Here is a 22,195-nt window from a genome sequence, read left to right on the forward strand (position 1 = left end):
TTTATTCAAATTAAATCATTCCATTCTCATCTATTGCCAGTCACATCTGGTGTACCCCAAGGGTTAGTCTTAGGCCCTCTTGTCTTCATAATATACATCCTCCCTCTTGGTACCATTTTCTGTGAATTTGATCTTCACTTTCACTGTTTTGCTGATGACGCCCAGTTATATATCTCCTGCAGACCTGGTTCTTCCCTCCCAGCTTCTTCCCTTACAGAATGCATATCTGAATTGAAATCTTGATTCAGCTCTAATTTTCTTAAGCTTAATGAGGAAAAAACTGAAATCCTTCTTATTGGCACTAAATCCAACCTTTTGAAGGCAAATCATTTCTCACTCACTACTGATGACTCCAGAGGTTTTCCCTTCACCTCATGTTAAGAGCCTTGGTGTCATCCTGTCCTATAAATCTCACATCAATAATCTCAATCGTTCTGCCTATTTCCATCTACGCAACATCAGCAGATTACGTCCTTCTCTCTCCCACCAGTCTTTGTCCATTCTTGTCCATGGTCTCGTTACCTCCCGGCTTTGCTACTGTAATTCTCTCTTACACGGTCTCCTCCAAAAGTCCCTCCACAAGCTTTAACTGGTTCAAAACTCCACTGTCCGCATTATTACCAGAACCTCCTCGTACCAGCACATCACCCCTGTTCTTCAGGAACTTCACTGGCTCCCTGTGAAATTCTGGATAGTGTACAAACTTCTTCTGCTCACCCTCATAACCTTGCTCCTGCTTACCTTTCTGATCTGTTAAGCACTACCTCTTCTGCCTGCTCACTTCGATCCTCATCTTCTATCCAGCTTGCTGTGCCTTCTTTCCGCCTCACGACCATGGGAAGCAGAGCTTGCAGCTGCTCTGCTCCCAGATATAAGAAACATTGGTTTAAATCTAAACTCAAAACCCATCTGTTCAAATCTGTATATTCACTGTGAATCAATTGTTTGCTAATTTTATATTGTGCTTTTGTTTTTATTGTTCTTCATTTGATCATTGTTCTGTTATTTGTTTTATTGTTGTTTATTTGTTGTTTGTTAAGTGTCCTTGGGTGTCTTGAAAGGCGCTTTATGAATAAAATGTATTATTATTAAATATCCACCTGGAATTATACCAGAAGATTCTTGATGGCTACCGATTAGAGAAAATACAAAATAATTTATTTTTTCTGTATAGTCATCTCAACCTGGAAAAATAACAGTCTACAGAAATAATAATAATAAATAAAAAAAACGAAAGTCACTATGACATTTTTCCCTATGATAACTTTATGTAACATTTTGATCACAACTTTATATTGCCTATACTGGAGACCAGATGAGATGCAGTAGTCCAGTTCTCTCTTATACCAGGTTATTAGACTTTCATTTGTTTGTTTTTCACTCAATAAGCAGAAATACAAACACCAATATATGCACCAGACAACCTTTGGGGTTCACCAACATATTCTTTAATATGCAGACAAGTGCAAACAATTGAAAAGGTTAAGTTGTACACGTACTTCTCTTGTATTTAACAGAATCCCAATAAAAACAGGATTGGACAGTGGTTAAATGAAACATCCAATAATAAAATATTGCAGCTTTCATACTCCTTGAACTCTGAGGCCCATGAAGGAACGTACAAAATAATTGTCTCTGTGGGTGAAGATAAATTTGTTCACAAATTCAAGGTGGAAAAGTATGGTAAGTCAGGTCTTTAAAAAGATCTTTTGAAATTCTGTTTTTAAATATTCTTAATATAATGCAGATATTAACTTTGATATTTTGTCCCCAGTTTTACCCAAATTTGACGTAACAGTAAATGTATCTGAAGAAGTGAGTATTGGCCAGGAAGAAGTTGATATTAAATGATGTGCAAAGTAAGTAGGAGTCCTTTCTTGACAAATGGCAATTTAGATCCTCACAAATTGGAGTTTTGTTTTATTTTTGTTTTTATTTTAATAGGTACACATTTGGACAGCCTGTTCCAGGAAGTATTACAGTTACGATGTGCCGACTTCTTGAACGCTCTATTTCCTCTGCTAAGAAACACAAGACAGAGGCTCCCTGCCACACAGAGACCAAACGGGTACAGTTGTTCCAGTCTCAAATTTCTCCTGAAACAATGTGCAGATAAAAGCAGACCACATGCCCATGCAGAAGGTTTCTGTATGTCAGGAATTAATGCAGTATTTTATCATTATCTTATCTATCTCCAAATTTCGACAATATAATGAGTAAAATTTCAAGTTGAACTTGAATTTCAATTAAATAATTTTTAGTGTCCTTAAAGCATTTATTTTTAATTCTGTATTATAAAATACCCGGTTACAGATTCAGTAATATTCACTGTTGTGCCCTCATTATTTATGAATGCTGAATTGTAGCTATCGCTTTGACTCCATTTTTTTTCTGCTGTTATGAATATGTTCTGTGGCTGATGCTTGTGTCAGTGTGTCAGCTCTTAACAAGCTAACTGATTAAATAATGAGTTTAAGTCATTTATTCCATTAGTAACACTGGTAGAGCTACAACTGGCTTAAGCGACTGCAACAAAGTCCAAATTGTTGCAACCTGCTTAACCTCCTAGAACCTGGCGTCCACATATGTTGACATCAAATTTTGGGTTGTCTAGACCACAATACTAAATTTTGCTCTACACGAGCCTGATTTACACTTACAACAACATTATACTGCCACTGTTCTATTGAAATTAAAATGAATATCCTTATATGTGGATATCAGGCCCTTGTAGAGCAAAATCATTCTTTGTTTTTACATTCATCAGGTCCCAATCAGCCCAAATAGCAAAGACAAATTAAAAATGCATGCCATGAAAGACTTCGGGTCTTAGGAGATAAAAGTATGATGTAAGCCTTTTTAAAATTATTTATATTTTATTGTTTTGGAATTTCTAGGCTGATGGAACAGGCTGTGCAGCTGTTACGTTCAAGATGTCAACCTTCACCAAAATTAACAAAAAATTCCTTAAAGATCAGCTGAATGTCATTGCCAAAATGGAAGAGGAGGGAACAGGAAAGTCTTGCAGTTGTTATTTTTCATTTTATTTTAATTGTTACATTTTTTTAAAATTATAGGTTATTGTGCTTTTGTGGAAATATGGCATGTGCATTGTTTTAACATTGAGGTTTCGTATTCAGGCATTTCACACAAACAAGAAATGAAAATAAGAATTTCTTTTGTCCTTGGAAAAGCATCTTTTGTTGATGTTCCCAAGATTTGGGAACCAGGATCAAATGTGGAGGGAAAAGTAAGTTCAAATTTGTGCTATGTAATTTAGAATGTAGTGTAAATAATGTGGGTTTTAGTAATGAAACATTGTGGTTTGAACAGGTTAAAGCAGTTTACTACAATGATACACCCATTTCCAAAGCACCTGTGTACCTGTTTGTGGGAGAACGTTGGTCAGAACGCTTACTAAAAAATCTAACAACTGACAGCAACGGTGTCGCTGAGTTTTCATTCAGCACAGATAACTTTCATGAGGATATTAAACTCCATGTAAGTAGATAATTACACTGAAACAGTAGTTTTTAAGTCAGCATTGGTAAGTTACATGACAATGTTTTCATTGACTTAATATGATTTCTGATGTTGCTTGTCCAAGGTGCTACAATAGTAATTAGTGACTATAGTGAAACTGTTAAGATTATTTTACATTAGCTTGCTTCTAAAACCCATCTTTCAGTGACCTTCCACAGTGTTTTCTTCTTCATCAAATTATGTATGTTTCTTTTCTACAATTCAGGCAGCCCTGACACCAACCCTATACTTCCAAAGCCATAGAACTCCTTTTTATGATTTAGGATTTCACACAGTGTATACATCCCAACCTCCTTCTCAAGATGAAAAAACATTCAGCTCGCTGAAGCTGAAGATGAAGGATAAACCCCTTTCCTGCGATGCAGAAGAGGATATATCTATTCAGTACACTATAGTGAGGGAAACTGCAGTTTACATGGATGTGGTATATCTGGTGAGTTATTGCTTGTCACAAGTTCATCCACAGTAAAAAAAAAAAGAAAAAAAAAGAAAGGTAAAAAAAATTGAAAATCTACCAGTTTATCGAATGAAACAGAAAGAGTTTATTAATATATTCACCTCAGAGAAAGTGGTTTGTAAATGCTGAAGAAAAAGCAACACATCATCTGCATAAAGACTAATTTTATGTTCTACATTCTTGCATTTTATTCCCTTAATTGCTATAGCCAGATTGCTGCTGCTAGTTTGATAAAAAAAAATGCAAACAATGAAGGGGAGAAGGGGCATCTGAGCCTTTTGCCCCACTGGAGACAGAAGCTGGAGGATGTTCGGTCATTTGTCCAAAGTCCAGTCAATTTTCAAAATACAAGACCACAAGCAGACTGCACTGTCTGTTTCTGAATAACTCCCGGCAGGACTTAAAGCTGGGAGAGACGCAAAATGCACAATGTTACAGCTGGATTACACATTTTATGTCATTTTCTTCTATATTCTTCAGGTGTTGTCCAGAGGAGCCATTGTCATGCAAGGATTTAAACAGATTAAATTTAAAGATCAGTCAGGTATGTAAAGACTGGCTCAAATCATGAGTTCATGAAATTCTTTTGTAATATCAGGTATTAAATCCAGTTACCCTTTTAAAAAAAGTTTGGTGATTATTAAAATAAAACTGATATTATAGCTATTTTTGGTATGCTTGTTTGTTTCAGTGAATGAGGGTGAGGTGTCCTTTAAATTGAGAATTTCTACTGACATGGCACCAGTCGTCCAGATTGTAGCATATGCTGTACTTTCCAGTACGAATGTGATTGCCCACAGCGCTGACTTCTCTACTGAGAAATGCTTCAGTCACAAGGTATGTGTTGGTGTAAACTGTGTGAAGCTGTACTAGATATATTGATTAGTGTAAGTTAAGTTTAATTATATGAAACCATGACATACAAGAAAAAAACCCTCAAAAAACTTCAATCAAAGTGGAACAGACTCCCTCCCAACAAGGAAGCCACAGCTTTAGCAAACATCGAGTGGGCAGTGTGTCACAAGTGCCTGGAGGTCAGTACATGGACAGGGACCCAAGAGCAGATTCAAGCACAGGAAACAGTGATAAGGTTTTCACAAGTTCTAAACACAAGAATAAATACCGAAGGAGGGATACTTGGCAGGGCGTCAAATATGGCAAAACTGTGAACAGAGGGCTGGAGTTCCCCAGCCTGACTTGGGACACGTGGAATATGGGATTTATGCGCATGAATGCAGGGAGCCTTAACTTTATTGCCGTTCGGCTGATGATGGTCTTGATTTCATAGGGACCAATGCTGCGTGGGGCCTGCTTGCGGGAGGTATTTGCCATAGCTTTTGCCCCGGAGTATACCTGGGAGCCGGAGTTCTCAATCGATCTGCATTGTGGCGTGGTCAATCGAGAACCTTGAGCAGCACTTCCTGAGTCCAAGTCGAGATGTCATGCCAATGTAGATATTGGACTCATGGAATGGCGAGCTCCACCTCCGGCTGCAAAAAGAGGTTCATCAAGCAGAGCACAGTGGATAGTTTCCTCCACGTCCCAGGAAATTAAACCGCTCCTGTACTGGAGGCATAAACCTCTACTATGAACACAGGTGAACACCTGCATTCATCTGTATTAGTGAATGCAGGTGAACGCAGTTTTGGCCTGTTGTGTACAGGTGAAGGGTATCTTGGTGAGGTGAGTGAGTGGTTCTGCTACCTGACTGTAATTCCAGATGAAGCAGCAGTAAAAATTGACGAATCTGAGAACGTTTTTTTTGAGATGTGGGAGTGAGACATTCCCTAACAGCTTGGACTTTTGCTGGGTCGGTCTTCACCTGCCCTCCTGCCAGGATGTAACCAAGAAAAGTGACTGAAGATGAATGAAACTCACCTTTCTCCGCTTTGACGTATAACCGGTTTCGAGAAGGCGCTTCAGCACAGATTTGATCTGGACCAGATGTTCCTCCAGAGTCTTGGAAAAGGTTAGGATGTCGTCTAAATACACGAACACAAAAACGTTCAAGAAGTTTCTCAGGACCTCATTAACTAATGTTTGGTAAACTGTGGGAATTTTAGTGAGACCAAACGGCATGACCAGATACTTTGAGTGACCAAAGGGGGACCAGATGATAGTCATTGTGTAGATTTAACTTAGAAAAAGTGGTGGCACCATGAACAGGTTCAAAAGCTGAATTGATGAGCGGGAGAAGATATTTTCTTTTGATCGCAATCTCATTTAAACTTCTGTAGTCAATACAAGGACTTTGGGTCTTGTCCTTCTTAGTGATGAAGAAAAAGCCTGCACCTACCAGGGAAGAGGATGGGCAGATGATGGGACTCTCGAATATACTTATCCATGGCTTCTCTCTCTGGCTTGGACAAGTTGTCAGGTTGGCTGGTTGATGGTGCAATCATAGGGTCTGTGGAGTGGACGTGCCTTATGTTTATGGAATACTTCATGGAGGTCATGATACTCCTTGGGGACTGAGGACAGATCTGGTGGTGAAGGTTCGGCAGGTGATTATTGAGGCAGTTAGCAAGGCAAAAAAAGGCTCCAGCTAGTAATTTGTGTAACCATTCAATATGGGGATTATGTTTCTTTAGACAAGGGTAGCCAGGGACAGTCACCAGAAGTAATTTGGGAGACTGGTCTGGTTTGATGAGTAATATGGGAAAAATTGTTTAAAACTGTGGCTAGAATGGGAGGATCGGGTAGAACAGAGGCAAGTGCAATTACATAGCCAGCTACGTAGCCTTTTCTCTCTCTCAGGCGATCCTGAGAGAGAGGGAGGAGGAAATAAACCAAATCCTTGAACGATGTGGGCTCATCATGAGAAGCTAACTCATAAATATTCCCAGGAGCACATGATCAGGCCAACCCACCTGGGCAGCTGCCATGCAGAAATCGATGACAAACTTAGCTATGTTACATCTAACTTGACTTCAAGCTCCAAGCTACGCTGCCCTCAGAGATGAGGTGGGCAACGGTCTTTTAATCTTCCCTTGAAACTCATCATAAGAGCAGGATGAAAATGAATGTGATGACAAACACGCCTCAACCCATACCAATGCTTTACCCCTCAGCTTGCCTACCACTTACGAGAGCTCAGAGGTGTTGTCAGGGATGGAGTGTGGTGATTGAGAAAACATAAGAGCATTGCAACAGGAAACCCTTACAGCAACCCTGTACCCTGGTGAATGGCTCAGGCTGAGAAGTGTTAATGGCAGGTAAAGTTGGGGCAGGTCCTATGGAAGCGGGGAAAGGAGTGGAAGTGTGCGTGGAAGTGGTTTGGCTGGGAGTGAAACTAAGCTGGAGTTCTAATAGTGAGGCAATGATCTTTTCTTGAGTGTCACCAATAGATTTGCATTGTATTTCTAGGAATTGGACTGACTGTTGATAATTACCTAGTATTGAACCCTACTTCGAGATCGCTGCCTGTATTGGATCTTCTGGGTCCATTTTTCATTAGGCTAATTGTACATACAGTGGGGCAAAAAAGTATTTAGTCAGCCACCGATTGTGCAAGTTCCCCCACTTAAAATGATGACAGAGGTCAGTAATTTGCACCAGAGGTACACTTCAACTGTGAGAGACAGAATGTGAAAAAAGAATCCATGAATTCACATGGTAGGATTTGTAAAGTATTTATTCGTAAATTGGGGTGGAAAATAAGTATTTGGTCACCTCAAACAAGGAAAATCTCTGGGTCTCACAGACCTGTAACGTCTTCTGTAAGAAGCTTTTCTGTCCCCCACTCGTTACCTGTATGAATGGCACCTGTTTGAACTCATCATCTGTATAAAAGACACCTGTCCACAGCCTCAAACAGTCAGACTCCAAACTCCGCCATGGCCAAGACCAAAGAGCTTTCGAAGGACACCAGGAAAAGTATTGTAGACCTGCACCAGACTGGGAAGAGTGAATCTACAATAGGCAAGCAGCTTGGTGTGAAAAAATCAACTGTGGGAGCAATCATCAGAAAATGGAAGACATACAAGACCACTGATAATCTCCCTCGATCTGGGGCTCCACGCAAGATCTCATCCCGTGGTGTCAAAATGATCATGAGAACGGTGAGCAAAGATCCCAGAACCACACGGGGGGGACCTGGTGAATGACCTGCAGAGAGCTGGGACCAAAGTAACAAAGGTCACCATCAGTAACACACTACAACGGCAGGGAATCAAATCCCGCAGTGCCAGACGTGTTCCGCTGCTGAAGCCAGTGCATGTCCAGGCCCGTCTGAAGTTTGCCAGAGAGCACATGGATGATACAGCAGAGGATTGGGAGAATGTCATGTGGTCAGATGAAACCAAAGTAGAACTTTTTGGTATAAACTCAACTCGTCGTGTTTGGAGGAAGAAGAATACTGAGTTGCATCCCAAGAACACCATACCTACTGTGAAGCATGGGGGTGGAAACATCATGCTATGGAGCTGTTTTTCTGCCAAGGGGACAGGACGACTGATCCGTGTTAAGGACAGAATGAATGGGGCCATGTATCGTGAGATTTTGAGCCAAAACCTCCTTCCATCAGTGAGAACTTTGAAGATGAAACGAGGCTGGGTCTTCCAACATGACAATGATCCAAAACACACCGCCCGGGCAACAAAGGAGTGGCTCCGTAAGAAGCATTTGAAAGTCCTGGAGTGGCCTAGCCAGTCTCCAGACCTCAACCCCATAGAAAATCTGTGGCGGGAGTTGAAAGTCCGTGTTGCTCGGCGACAGCCCCAAAACATCACTGCTCTCGAGAAGATCTGCATGGAGGAATGGGCCAAAATACCAGCTACTGTGTGTGCAAACCTGGTAAAGACCTATAGTAAACGTTTGACCTCTGTTATTGCCAACAAAGGTTATGTTACAAAGTATTGAGTTGTATTTTTCTTATTGACCAAATACTTATTTTCCACCCTGATTTACCAATAAATTCTTTACAAATCCTACCATGTGGATTCATGGATTTTTTTTTCACATTCTGTCTCTCACAGTTGAAGTGTACCTCTGGTGCAAATTACTGACCTCTGTCATCATTTTAAGTGGGGGAACTTGCACAATCGGTGGCTGACTAAATACTTTTTTGCCCCACTGTAGCTACATGTCTGCGGTGCCAAAATAAAAGCACCAATTCAAAATGTGGCTATTAAAAAAAATGCATTTTATTTTCTTTTTGCAGAAATGACCAAAATAGAACTTTGGAAACTACAAAATCTGATAAACTAGTTAGTACATGGATGAGGACCCAAGAGCCGATTCAAGCATGGGAAACAGCGATAAGGTTTTCACAGGTTTTATTTTCTTAAACACATGAGTAAATAGTGTCACGAAGGAGGGATATTTGGCAGGGAACCGAATGTAGCAAAACTGAACAGAGGGAGAACATGGTTCTCCCTCTGTTCAGAACATGGAGAAAAGGTAAGGGAAGCTTGTCTGGAGAGGTGACTAATACTGAAATAGAGTCTTACTTGGCAGGTTTGAATTGCTGGGTGTGCATCTAGAATGGTGAGCTAGTGAGAGGGTTCTGACCTTTCTTTTCTAGAGAGCCAAGAGAGAAGGTGGCAGGAGGACAGGCGGAAGCGGTAGAAGGATTAATCCTGAGTGGCGGATGTGCAACAGAAAATGCTCCTTTAACAAGGAGAATGATAAGGCCTGTTACCAACGTGAGGTTAGCTCGAAAACAGGTGGAGAAGAGATGGGGGACCCTGGTCTTAAATGCTATCTCACTGATTGCAGTGAGGATGAGGGGAGCAGATCAGGTGAGATGACGAGGACGCCACCCCAGGGTAGATACTGGGCAACACAAGAAAAACAGAGGAAAAAACACTTGAGCTCACCCAGACTATGACACAGTGATTATCAAACCTGAACTCCAAAAACTACATAAAAGCTAGTGAATGGTTTCTGTGTGATATAGGCTTGAACTTTTGTTCTTTTAAAACCATTTAAGTTTAGATGGCGTAATACACGCTTTGTCTGTGTCAGGTGTCATTGGAGTTCACACCTTCCTCAACTGTCCCAGGAGAAAAAACCAACATGGAGGTGACGGCTCTTCCACACTCTTTGTGTGGTTTAAGTGCCATTGACAAGAGTGTCCTCATCAAAGAGCCTGAGAATATTCTGGATGCAGATAAGGTAAGTGTGGTCTCAACCACCTTATACATCCTTCACTCTCAGGCTACGTCCACACTAGCCCGGATACATTTGAAAACGGCGTTTTCATCTGAAAATGCACCACGTCCACACTAGCGTTTTCAGTCGTTTTCACAGTTGCGCGTCCACATTGAAATGGATGAAAACGCTTACATTCCAGTCCTGCGCATGCGCACAAGCGAGTGAGAATTAAAGAATTTGAAGAAAAGCTATCTGGAGCATGTACAAACTGATATTCATCTTTTTTAGGGCTGTCAAAATTGAGAGCAATCAAAACAACCGCTGTATAATGCACTCCGCTATCTTTGTTTATTTGGTCACATGACTGCATCACATGACTAAAATACTTCATCGTTTTAGAAAGTCTGCGTTTTTGTGTGTCCACACTGCGACAGGACAGCTGCGTTTTTAAATGTATGCGTTTTCAAGAGCGTTTTCAAAATGCTGCGTTTTTCCTAGAGGAAAGCACAGCGTTTCAGTGTGGACGGGGGGCCAAAACAGAGAAAACAATGCGTTTTCAAACGAAAACACATTAGTGTGGAGTAGCCTCAGTCTCTTCTAGTGTCATAAGTAGCAGACATTATATGAAGGCAACATGGATCTTAATTTGTGGGGAAGTTCTATAATTGCCAAGACAGAGATTCTCCTGCATCTGAAGAGCCAATCAAAACTGAATGAGATCAACTATGAGGTTCACAACTGTTTAACCTGTCTCATGGCAGTTCCTTGCTGTGTAACCATAGCATCTATTCAGTTTACTGGTGTGTTGAACCAAGACCTGTGTATAACTTTAAGCATGGTTGGTATAAAATAAACTTTCAGGTGAACAAAAAAGTCTTTAAAATCTTACTTTTGATAAATAACCACGTGGAGGTGTTTGCAACTTGCACAGCCTAGTTGTAAATCTTGCTTCTAGATAGGCTTTTTTGGTCATTTAGAGGTTTTGTTCTCTATCTATTTTTCTCTATTTGTTTTCTTTTTTGTATAATACTGCATAAAACTGTATAAAACAACTATTAATACAGTCCAACACTTATTCTGTTATAAAGCATCCTGAGACAGTGATTAAAACATTTATTTGGCTACCTGTCATAAAAAGGGGAAAAAGATAAATATTTTGGAACACTGTCAAATAACAAACTGAATTCACATTTTTATACCCAGATTTCAGCTGGCAAACTCAACTTAAAATGCTTTTTTCTGTTCAGAAATTCAAGTATATAACGATAATTTTAAATGTATTTTCAGAGATAACAATAGTATTTATATTTTAGCATTAAAAATATTTTGATTAAAGAGCTTGTTCATACTGGTATATTAACCATTACTGTCATGGTCCTGGGACTGTGACCCAGTGTTTATGTGTTTTTGGGTTTTATTAATATTCTTATATTTAGTGTCATTCATGGTTCTGGTTCTCTTAGTTGTTTTCTGCTTAGAACTTAGAAGAACTTTTTTTTTATCGTCATTGTGCAGCTCTTGCACGGCAAAATTAGGTAGCAAGACCACAAAGGTGCAAAAGTACAGAAAACAATATTCAAAGAAGAAAAACAATATAAGTTCAGCAATATTAGTACACTATATGCACGGTGTATGAGTTACAGAAACCTTTTGGGGTTATGTACAAGGGCAATAATATAATATAATAAATAAATAACAGTGGAACGGCTGTGGTCATTAAGGATGGGGTGGTAATTGCACATTTGCTAGAATATTGCACAGGGGCCAAAATATTGCTCAGAAAAAGGAAACACCAAAATATTGCATAGGGAATGGCAACAACAGAGTCAAAAGCAGCGACAGAATGAAGTCTGTTCACACTCTTAATTTGCATTAATGGTTCTGACAGCCCACGGGTAGAAGCTGTTCTTTAGTCTGCTGGTTTTGCATCTGATGGATCTGAACCAGGATGTTGAAGAGGTGGTGGTTAGGATGGAGGTGGTCTTTTAAGATAGCCCTGGCTCTGGAGAGACATCTAGAGCTGGCAATAGAATCCAGGGGGGTGAGTGGTCAGCCGATCACCTTCTCTGCAGTTCTGGTGACCCTCTGGAGTCTCTTATCGGCTATTGTGCAACAAGCGTACCACACGAAGATGGGGTGGACCAGCACACTCTCGATTGTGGCTCGATAGAAGGAAACTAGTAGAAGGACACTTATGTTATATTTATAGTTTCTTGTCTTTAATTTTCTTATTCTGTGTTTTCCCTGTGTTCCACGTCTCTCACTTAGTTACTCTTTTCTTCGTGATCTGTGTTCTCTCTCTGTCCCCCCAGTCAGTTATGTCCCCATGTCTATTTCTCCCCCGGTCACAGCTTTAATCCTGTGTGTCTTAGTGTTCGTCTCCATGTTTGTTGTGCTTCCTGTTTTATTTTGACAGTCTCTTGCTTCCCCTGTCCTGTTATGTCTGATTAGTTCCTGATGTGTGTCTGATATGTTCCCCAGCTGCTTCGACTTCCCTGATCATCCTGCTGTGTGTTATAATTTGAGTTTCCCTTTGTCACTTGTCGGTTTCTCTGTTCGCCACTCACGTTTCTGGTCTTGGTTTTAATGGCTTAGGGCTTCACGTTCCATGTTATTTTTCTTCACATCCAGGTACTTAGTGCTTATTTTTTTCCCCCAGTTTAGGTCTTGTTAGTTTCAACTCTATCTCCATTTGCTTTTTGTTTGTTATTTGTACAGCCAAGAATAAAAGGCTCACGTTTGTTAAAAATTCAATTCTGTCTCCGTAGTCTGCATTTGGGTCCACTCTCTCTCTTCTCCACACAGTCCTGAGAATTACAGAACCATAAAAATTGATTTTGGTAATTACCAATCCTGTTCATTTATGACAGCTGTGGTATAAACCTTACGTTGAATAGTGATCTGATCATTTGTAAATACTACATATGTGGTTCATATAAGTATAGATCTTTAATCTGATTTTCTCAATTGTTTGAACTTCTTTGAACCATTTTTTTTCTTAGATATTTAATTTGCTGCCTGTCATGAAAGCATCTTTTTTCTCATATCGGCTACGAGAACCAAGAAAATGCTTGAAAGTGAGAACAAGAAGATATAGTTCACCTAAAGGAGATAATGAAGCCTACATTGCTTTTGAGGTAATATATAAATATTTTCCATGAGCATGTGTTATGTGTTTCACTGGATCCACGGATCCAGCTTCTTGATGTTGGCCTTGCACCTTGACTGTTTCAAATGTTCCACATAAGGTGAGTCTTAATAGTTGCATAAATAAATAATATTCTACTGCACTATGTAATATATGACAAACAATAGTCCTTCTCTGCAGCATTGGTGAACTTGGTATAGTTACAACAGCATTCCATCTGCAGATTTTGCATCCAGCTAACAGTAAAACTCCAGAGCATATCAGCTGATGATAAATATAATGCTTTTCATGGCTTTAGCTGCAATTAACTCTGTGATGTTTGTGTGTCTAGAGAGTAGGATTAAAGGTGGCAACAAACCTGCTGCTCGAAATTCCTTCATGTCTGAGTTTCATGGGAAGAGAATACGAGTTCATGCCCTTTGGTGATATTTTTGTTTTGATTTGCTTTGCAAATTCCAAATCATAAAAAAGTTCCCAAAATCAAAGCAGTGTGTTACACCTTCTTATTCATTCTGATTAAGTATTTATTTTTCATTTTTCTTTTTTTTTTTTCTTTTTTTTTATGATTCTAAATTACAAGCGGGTTCAAGTTACTCTGGAGGATCTTTAGGTCCATCAGAAGGACCGATGAAAACTGTCCGTGCTTTCTTCCCCGAGACTTGGATTTGGGACCTGGTGGAAGTTGGGTATGTCTTAGTTTTTGGAGATCGATCTATCTATCTATCTATCTATCTATCTGTCTATCTATCTATCTGTCTATCTGTCTGTCTGTCTGTCTGTCTGTCTGTCTGTCTGTCTGTCTGTCTGTCTATAGTGAGTCTATTTTATATATAAAATGTCTATGAACGTGGTGACTGCTACACTGTCATTTGCATTGTTGGCTAATCTGTGTTATCACCACCTGACAATGTGCATATTTTGAATCTGCTGATTCAGAGAGTCTGGATCAAAGGATGTGTCCCTCACTGTCCCTGACACCATCACGACCTGGGAGACGGAGGCTTTCTGCTTGTCCTCTCAGGGTTTTGGTTTGGCTCCTCGTCAAGAAGTTGAGGTCTTCCAGCCGTTCTTCCTCGAGCTCACCATGCCCTACTCCATCATCCGCGGGGAGCACTTTGAACTGAAGGCAACTGTCTTCAGCTACCTGACCAGCTGCATCATGGTGATCAATATTTCTATATCAAAAATTACAAATGTCAACAAATGTTAGCATGCTGATAGACTTTGCAGATGGTTTTGAAGTGGCCCCTGATGCAGGACTCATCAGACAGAATAAAACTCAAAATCTCAGCTTTATTTGACTGGGCAGGATAGGAATTCACTAATTTAATAGAATACATCCACAATGAAGGACGATGCAGTGGGGAATAGAAGGGTGATTAAGGGAAGTGGAGACACGTGGAAACACAGCTGACTTGAATCAAAACTAATAACACAAAGGAAGCAAAAGTCAACATCATACCCATGAGACAAGACACTATCAAAATAAAACAGGAAGTAACAGAAGGACTGCAGAAAAATAGACATATCAACTACATTAGATAAGGAACACAGACAGCCATTGAGACAGAACCCAGAGAGACCAAAAAACACTATCACAAGATAATGACAGACTGGACAAAAAGGGGAACAAACACGACTGAACAAGAGGTGAGAACTAAAAATAACACAGAAACACAAGTCTAATCCGGAACTCAAAACTAACTAATAAAAACTCTGAACATCAGTCCAAGGTCTTTCAAACAAATAAATAATTCCAGAGCATAACTAAAAAAAAAAACTGGGTTGAAGAGCCAGTACCATGACATTAGTGGTGTACACACTTCCCATCAAGTATCAGGAAGGATATTCAGTGCAAAATTATACCAAATCAAAACATGTGAAGCGACTCTTGGTGAATGAGGCAATAGCTGAAAGTATTCTGTCCTCACAGAGTAACAAGAAAACACTGAATTCCTCTTTGACTTAGAAACTCAACCCGTTGTTTTGTTCTTTGTGCAGGTCACAGTCTTTTCTACGCCTTCCTCAGATTATACCCTCACCCCTCTTTCCGGTGAGCAGTACACATCCTGTTTGTGTGCTAAGGAGCGCAAGACTGTGAGCTGGACCATGATTCCAACAGTTTTAGGTAAGGATCAAGTTTTTATCCACACCGGTGTAAATGTCCTTTCAGTCAATGCCCCTTCTCTTTTCAGTATCTACAAAATCAGTGAGATTATCTAATTAACAGTATTTTAATGTGCAAGACTTTACAGGGTTGAGAAAAATGATGTTTGTTGTCCTTTTTTAGGGGCTGTGAATGTGACTGTGTCTGCTGAGGCAGTGCCATCCCATGTTTCATGTGATAATGAGGTTGTGAGAGTACCAGAGAGAGGCCGCATTGATGTGGTCACAAAATCCTTCATAGTAAAGGTTGGTGCCATTAACACAAGATGAAAAACATTCTGCATTTGAAAACTTGTTTTCTCACGAAGGTGAAACTGTAACTTGTTCTTTCTCAGGCTGAGGGGACTGAGATGACAAAGACATCCAACTGGCTGCTTTGTCCAAAAGGTTGGTGTGGTTTATACACCAACCAAATACACGGGGAACACAGCTGACACAAATAAACATGACGCCGCAGGGGATGCAAAACTAAACACACCGAACATGGAAACGTGAGACTGTCAAAATAAAACGGGAAACAAAGGAACGCAAGACTGACATACGAGCTTGGCACAGGAGTGGGAGAAAGTCAGAGGACAGAGAGAGCGAGGAAACAAGAGAGGGCGAGAGAGCACAAGAGACAAAGAGGATGAGAGAAAGGGGAACATGGATAAACAAGATGGAATGAAACACAAGGAGGGCAAACAAAACACATACACAGACACACAAACTCACATAAACACAGACAGGAACACACATGACAACAACACAAAGCGAGACTAAATGGACAAACAGACTAAACTTAAGACTACTAATGTACCTAAAACACAGACCACAATACACAATAACAAAAACACTGGGTCAAAATGACCCAGAACCATGACAGCTAAATATCCCTTGTCAAGTTGCACCTTGACCACATGCCTTTGGTAGTCATCAACAAACTAATGGTATAATTCTGGCTCGACATTTAGACACAATCTCTTGTGTACCCAAGTCTTGTTTTTTAAAGTCATTAAAGATGTGTGCCACGTAGTCATTCCAGTTTTGAGTTTTTGTTGAAGGGTGTTTGTGGGTGTCACACCAAATTTTGATAATTCCCCACAGGACATTTAGTTGTTACAGTATATCTCAACTATATATGAGATATTTATAGTTATATCTCATATATACACTATGTTACAAACTTGACACGCTTGGTAAGAGTCAGTCTGGACACATCTGTGTGGAAATATTAGGTCACACTCATAGTACTCTTATTGTTGTTGTTGTTGTTGTTGTTGTTGTTGTTGTTGTTATTGTTTTAATAATATTTTTTGTGCTTATAGGTTTAATTATAGGTGTCTGATTTCTCATATGACCTGTTACAGTTCATGATGCTGTGACCACCTGCTGATTTGAAACTATTTTGTTACTGACATTCTGATTAAGCTCCTCTCTGTATGGTGATTGTTTGTCTGTACACAGGAGACACACTGACAGAGGAAACTGAGATACAGCTGCCTGAGAATATGATTGAAGGATCTGCCCGCACTTTTGTATCAGTCCTGGGTAAACCTGATCATTTTTAATTAAATGAGTTTAGATTAATCCAGAAATAAATATAAGAAGTTTATTTTTTCAATCAATAGTGAATTAATATAAAAGACAAATACAACTGGACTGGCATTGTTTTTGCCTGGTTTTGAAACACGCTATTAAATGAGACTCCAACAGTTTTGTAGTGTAGAAAATAGTTTAGAAACTACATTCCAATAACAAAGTGCAAAATATTATAATTTAGTATATACAGTTTTTATATAACCTGCTGTATTTTTCTAAATATTTAGCTTCTTTACTAGTTTTAATCTATTTGCAGTTAAAGTGTTCGAACGTTGTATGTTCTGTCTCAGTGACTGAGTGCCTCTGATCAGGTGACATCCTCGGCCGGGCTCTGAAGAACTTGGATGGACTGCTCCGGATGCCATATGGATGTGGAGAGCAGAACATGGCTCTTCTAGCCCCCAACATCTACATCCTCCAGTACCTGAAAGGCACACAGCAGCTCACCCCAGCCATCATGGAAAAAGCTGCGAACTTCCTGACCAGTGGCGAGTGTGTTTGTTTCATAGTGAGACTAAAATCAAAGGTTTATGAATAGAATATCTATTTAAGAGTCATTTTCCTGTTGTTACAGGTTACCAAAGACAGCTGAACTACAAAAGTGATGAAAGCGCATACACCACATTTGGAAGAGGACCAGGAAACACTTGGTGAAAATAATAATTACCTTATATTCCATTTGCCTCAGAAACAAAACTGAGCCTGTTGGTGAAATTTACTCCTTAAATCTCCCGTCCTATTATCATTTTATTTCTGGACATGGAGAAAATCAACTCACATTATAATGGCATAACTGTGACACATTTTGATATAATTTCGAAACATGAGGAAGTTTTCTTTTGGGTGCTTTTTTATGTCAGGCTGACTGCCTTTGTGATGAGAAGTTTTGCCAAAGCTCAGTCTTTTGTCTACATTGATCCAAAAATCATTCAAGAATCTAAGACATGGCTGGAAAATAAACAACAAACAAATGGCTGTTTTAAAAAGTCAGGCAAACTCTTCAACAACAGAATGAAGGTAAGTCTATACTTTAGCTGGACACTGATACTAATTCTGTGTGGAGAGAAATTCTGGCAGCACACAGAAATAACTTGGTTTCACTCACCAGGGTGGTGTGTCTGATGAAGTGACTCTCAGTGCATACATCACTGCTGCTTTCTTGGAAATGAATATATCCCAACATGTGAGTAAATTTGAGTGATGTAATCAAATTTGTACAATGTAAAAAAAAATACAACACTGACTTGTAAATGTTTATTTCATTTTCTTCTTTTGACATCCATTTTCCCCTCATTTTAAAAATACATTTTTATGATAGATTTCTAAGTCACTTAAGTCGATACTTTCTGTCTGTAGGTGAAAAGGAAATATGTTAAAGCATTATTTCTATTTCCAGTCATGAAAATGAAGTTAAACAAATAATTACATAAAGGAAATGATCAACTTTGGTGATATAAGATAAGATAAGATAAGATAAGATAAGATAAGAAGAACTTTATTTATCCTGAGGGAAATTCTTTTGTCATACACATGCTCAATGCTGCAAGAGAGACAAAGGAACAGAGGAATAAGATATACAATATATACAATAAGAATAGTAGTATACAGTAATATACAGTAGGATAGTGCAAAATATAATATCAAATAAATCTAACAAAGTAACAATATACCTATATCCTGAAAAATAAATAGCTTAGCTATCAGTGCAGGTGATTCTAAAAAGTGACATAGTATTGTGCAATTGAATAAAAGAGAGTAGCAGCGTATGTCCTGTCCTGGGCAGGGTCAATAGTTTGTCTTCATAGGGCTCTTCTTTCGATCTTTTAAAGGATCCTGTGGTGAATAATAGCTTGGCTTGTCTCAGGGAGTCCATCAATGACCTCAGCAACACCTACACTACAGCTCTGCTGGCCTATGTCTTCACCCTGGCAGGAGACACGGAGACCCGCGCTCACCTTTTGCAGCACTTAGACACAGTTGCAGTGAGGGAAGGTGAGTCACCATCTAACAGGAAATCATTCAGGTGTTATTACCATAAGTGTAACTTTTATTGTATGTTTGTAGGAGGTTTCCTGTACTGGTCTCAGACAGCAGCAGAAACATCAGCCTCCCTGTCAGTGGAAATCAGTTCTTATGTGCTGTTGGCCAAACTCAGTGCCTCCACAACTGCTGACGACCTGGGTTATGCCTCTGGCATTATTAGGTGGCTGACTGGCCAGCAGAACTACTATGGAGGCTTCTCCTCCACTCAGGTGCTACACCACCCAAACAGCTTAAATCTCACCTTTGAGTTCATATACACTGGGATAAATAAAAACGTATCTGAGAGAAGCTGAATACTGAAGTTTTACTTGTCCTGTAAAATACAAAATATAAATATATATGTAAGTATGTGTAGTAGCTGTGATTTTGTTTGTAGGACACAGTGGTGGCTCTTCAGGCTCTGGCTCTCTACTCCACTCTGGTGTTCAGTCCTGAGGGTTCAAGCACAGTGACAGTTCAGTCTGACAGCAGTCAGCTGACATTTGATGTAAATCCGGGCAACAAACTGCTCTACCAGGAGGAGACGATGCAGGGCGTGTCAGGAAGATACAGCCTGGAGGTGAAGGGCACTGCATGTGTGTCAGTGCAGGTCAGTGACAGTATCCTGCTTGTTCCTTTTTCCAAATACAGAAGTATAATGAAAAAATGTGATTTCACTCAGAAAAGCACATTTGCTTATCCATCTGTGTATTTGCTCAAATTATCCAAATTCAGGATGCAGTGGCTTCCCACTAAGGAAATGATTTCAAACATTCCTTTTCCTCCTATGTATTTTTTTTTCTTGTTGTTGTTGTCGTTGTTCTTCATCATGGATTTCACTAAGGCCAGATGACATGTATAATATCTCCAGGAAGGTGTAGCTACACTGTGTGTATCCTCGCAGTTGGATTTGCCTGGAAAATCTCCAGAGGGTAGTGTCATAAAGGCATCCTGCAAACATGCCTGCACCATCTTAGCTGGCATATTTTAAGTAAATAACCAGCAGTTCTATTTCCAGATCCCTTCTCACGTCCAAGCCTTTATCTCAATTTTAAATATTTTGATGAAAGAAGCTCCAAATCAACATGACATTTCTGCCCACAATTAGTGTACATAATATTCTGGCGACAACCACCAAAATAATTTAATAACTGTAATCAGTCCCCTAAAATGTGACGCCACTATATTTTGAACATAAATGAAAAACATACACATAAAAACATAAACAGATTTCTATTCTTTTTATTATTACTATTATTATAAACTGCAAACCTCTTTTGGTTGACTATTTCGCAGATTTCTGTTCACTACAACATCCTGAGTCCCACTGATGTCACTACTCTCAGCGTGGAGGTCAAATCAGAGGTTGATGCAACAAGTGAATCCAGACGCAAGCTCACTCTGACAATAAAATCCCTGTACGTATTTAACAGATTAGATATGTGCTAGGGGAATTTTATTTACCACTGTGGGATAAGTGTTGGAAATGTGGCATCTATGGATACACATCAGTGCAATCACTTTTTAACTGTTCGAACACAGGTACAGTGGAAAGGAGAATACTACCAACATGGTGATCCTGGATATCAAAATGCTCTCTGGATTTGTCCCAAATGCAGTGTCTTTAAAGATGGTGGGTTGTTGCAGTTGTTAGCTGAATAGAAATGTTGCTACCATGTGTCAGTTTATGATGAGATAAAATAATAATGAGACTGTTGTCTCCTCACAGCTCGAAGGTGCCCCATTGGTGGATCGTGTTGAACAAACAGAAGATCATGTTCTGGTGTATTTACAGGAGGTGAGAGATAATCACAGTGGGGATACCAGATGATGATGTTTGTATTGTTACAGAGTGTGTCTCCTGTTTTTTCAGTTGCCAAAGGACATGCCCATGAACTACAGCTTGACAGTCATAGAAAAACTTCGAGTGGAGAACCTGAAACCAGCCATGATCAAAATCTATGACTACTACCAGCCAAGTACAATTCTAACTCACTTCACTGCAACAGCACACTGACACACGTTGCTCCGTAGTGTAGCTGTACAACAAACAGCAGTTAACAGAATTTGAAGGATCAAATTTAAACGTGTTGTAAAAACACAGCAAGTCACATTTTTCCACTTTGTTTTCTCTCTCAGGTGACCAGGCTGAGACTGAATACATTTACCCATCAGCTGCAGGTAACAAACTGTTATAGCGAGAACACCACATTTCACACAAAATTGAATTGAAGTTATTTTTAAAATATTTGTTCAATCTCAACACAATACAGTATTTGACAATACAGTTAATTCAGTACTTTTTTAGGCCTGAATGAAAATTAAATGTACAGTCTCGGTCGTTGTGTCCTTGGGCAAGACACTTCACCTACCGCCTACTGGTGATGGCCAGAGGGGCTGATGGCGCGATACGGCAGCCTCGCTTCTGTCAGTCTGCCCCAGGGCAGCTGTGGCTACAATTGTAGCTGCCTCCACCAGTGTGTGAATGTGAGAGTGAATGAATGGTGGTATTGTAAAGCGCTTTGAGGGGTCCCGAAAAGCGCTATATAAATGCAATCCATTATTATTATTATTCATTACTAAACGATTATTTTAACACAATTGCATCCTTATGTTTTATTCTTTGTTTGCAGCTTAAAGATGTGCAGTCAGTCCTGAGGTTGTCACTCAAGTTATACAACTTGCATTTTAATAAAGATGTTTTTTAAACACAAATATGCCTCCATATGTTTTGTTTTCATCTACCAATAGTTCTTCTGTATAAAAATTTCATCCATCTCAACCTGACTCTACCATCCTATTCTGTCACACTAACACTCTGCATGTCTTCTTTCACTACATCCATGAATCTTCTCTGGTCTTTCTTTTTTCCTTCTGTTTGACAGCTACATGTTCAACATCCTTTGTCCAGTATGTCCGCTATCCCTCCTCTTCCACCAACCTGTCTCTCATGTACACAGATATATTCTGTCTCCATTCTACTCACTTTCATTCCTCTTGTCTCCCGTGCATACTTCCACCTTTGCAGGCTCTCTTCCACCTGCTCCATACTCTCACTACAGATCATAACATCTTGAACCCATCTGTATGTTGATGGCTAAAGGACATACTTGTGGCTTTTGATAATGGCAGCACTGACAGAGTTGCAGAGAAGAGTATCTCACTGAAGAAATTAGTGTTGT

At 39.6% G+C, this 22,195-nt stretch overlaps 1 protein-coding gene across 1 annotated transcript; it reads left to right on the top strand.

Moving 5' to 3' along the window:
• Positions 1 to 1,774: 1,774 nt before the first annotated feature.
• Positions 1,775 to 21,728, top strand: LOC101470887 (alpha-2-macroglobulin). The gene is made up of 30 exons (XM_076881708.1): positions 1,775 to 1,859; positions 1,945 to 2,068; positions 2,898 to 3,012; positions 3,138 to 3,250; positions 3,334 to 3,501; positions 3,749 to 3,976; positions 4,481 to 4,544; positions 4,692 to 4,837; positions 9,968 to 10,117; positions 13,099 to 13,233; positions 13,576 to 13,666; positions 13,825 to 13,930; positions 14,181 to 14,406; positions 15,246 to 15,372; positions 15,535 to 15,656; positions 15,746 to 15,797; positions 16,857 to 16,940; positions 17,303 to 17,479; positions 17,566 to 17,641; positions 17,852 to 18,008; positions 18,100 to 18,174; positions 18,821 to 18,983; positions 19,056 to 19,243; positions 19,411 to 19,623; positions 20,310 to 20,431; positions 20,556 to 20,646; positions 20,743 to 20,811; positions 20,887 to 20,992; positions 21,153 to 21,194; positions 21,647 to 21,728. Exons 2-30 carry the CDS (start codon positions 1,988 to 1,990, stop codon positions 21,649 to 21,651), a joined length of 3,492 nt encoding a protein of 1,163 aa, XP_076737823.1. The 5' UTR covers positions 1,775 to 1,859; positions 1,945 to 1,987; the 3' UTR covers positions 21,652 to 21,728.
• Positions 21,729 to 22,195: the final 467 nt, after the last annotated feature.

The sequence above is a fragment of the Maylandia zebra genome, linkage group LG3 (genome assembly GCF_041146795.1).
Source record: "Maylandia zebra isolate NMK-2024a linkage group LG3, Mzebra_GT3a, whole genome shotgun sequence".
Taxonomy (NCBI): Eukaryota; Metazoa; Chordata; class Actinopteri; order Cichliformes; family Cichlidae; genus Maylandia; species Maylandia zebra.

Excerpts from the sequence above, each read along its gene's own strand:
- LOC101470887 (XM_076881708.1), top strand. The coding sequence starts at position 1,988 with ATGTGCCGACTTCTTGAACGCTCTATTTCCTCTGCTAAGAAACACAAG. Across the intron at positions 13,931-14,180 it reads TGGGACCTGGTGGAAGTTGG|AGAGTCTGGATCAAAGGATG; the intron begins GTATGTCTTAGT and ends CTGCTGATTCAG. Across the intron at positions 19,624-20,309 it reads CTGCATGTGTGTCAGTGCAG|ATTTCTGTTCACTACAACAT; the intron begins GTCAGTGACAGT and ends ACTATTTCGCAG.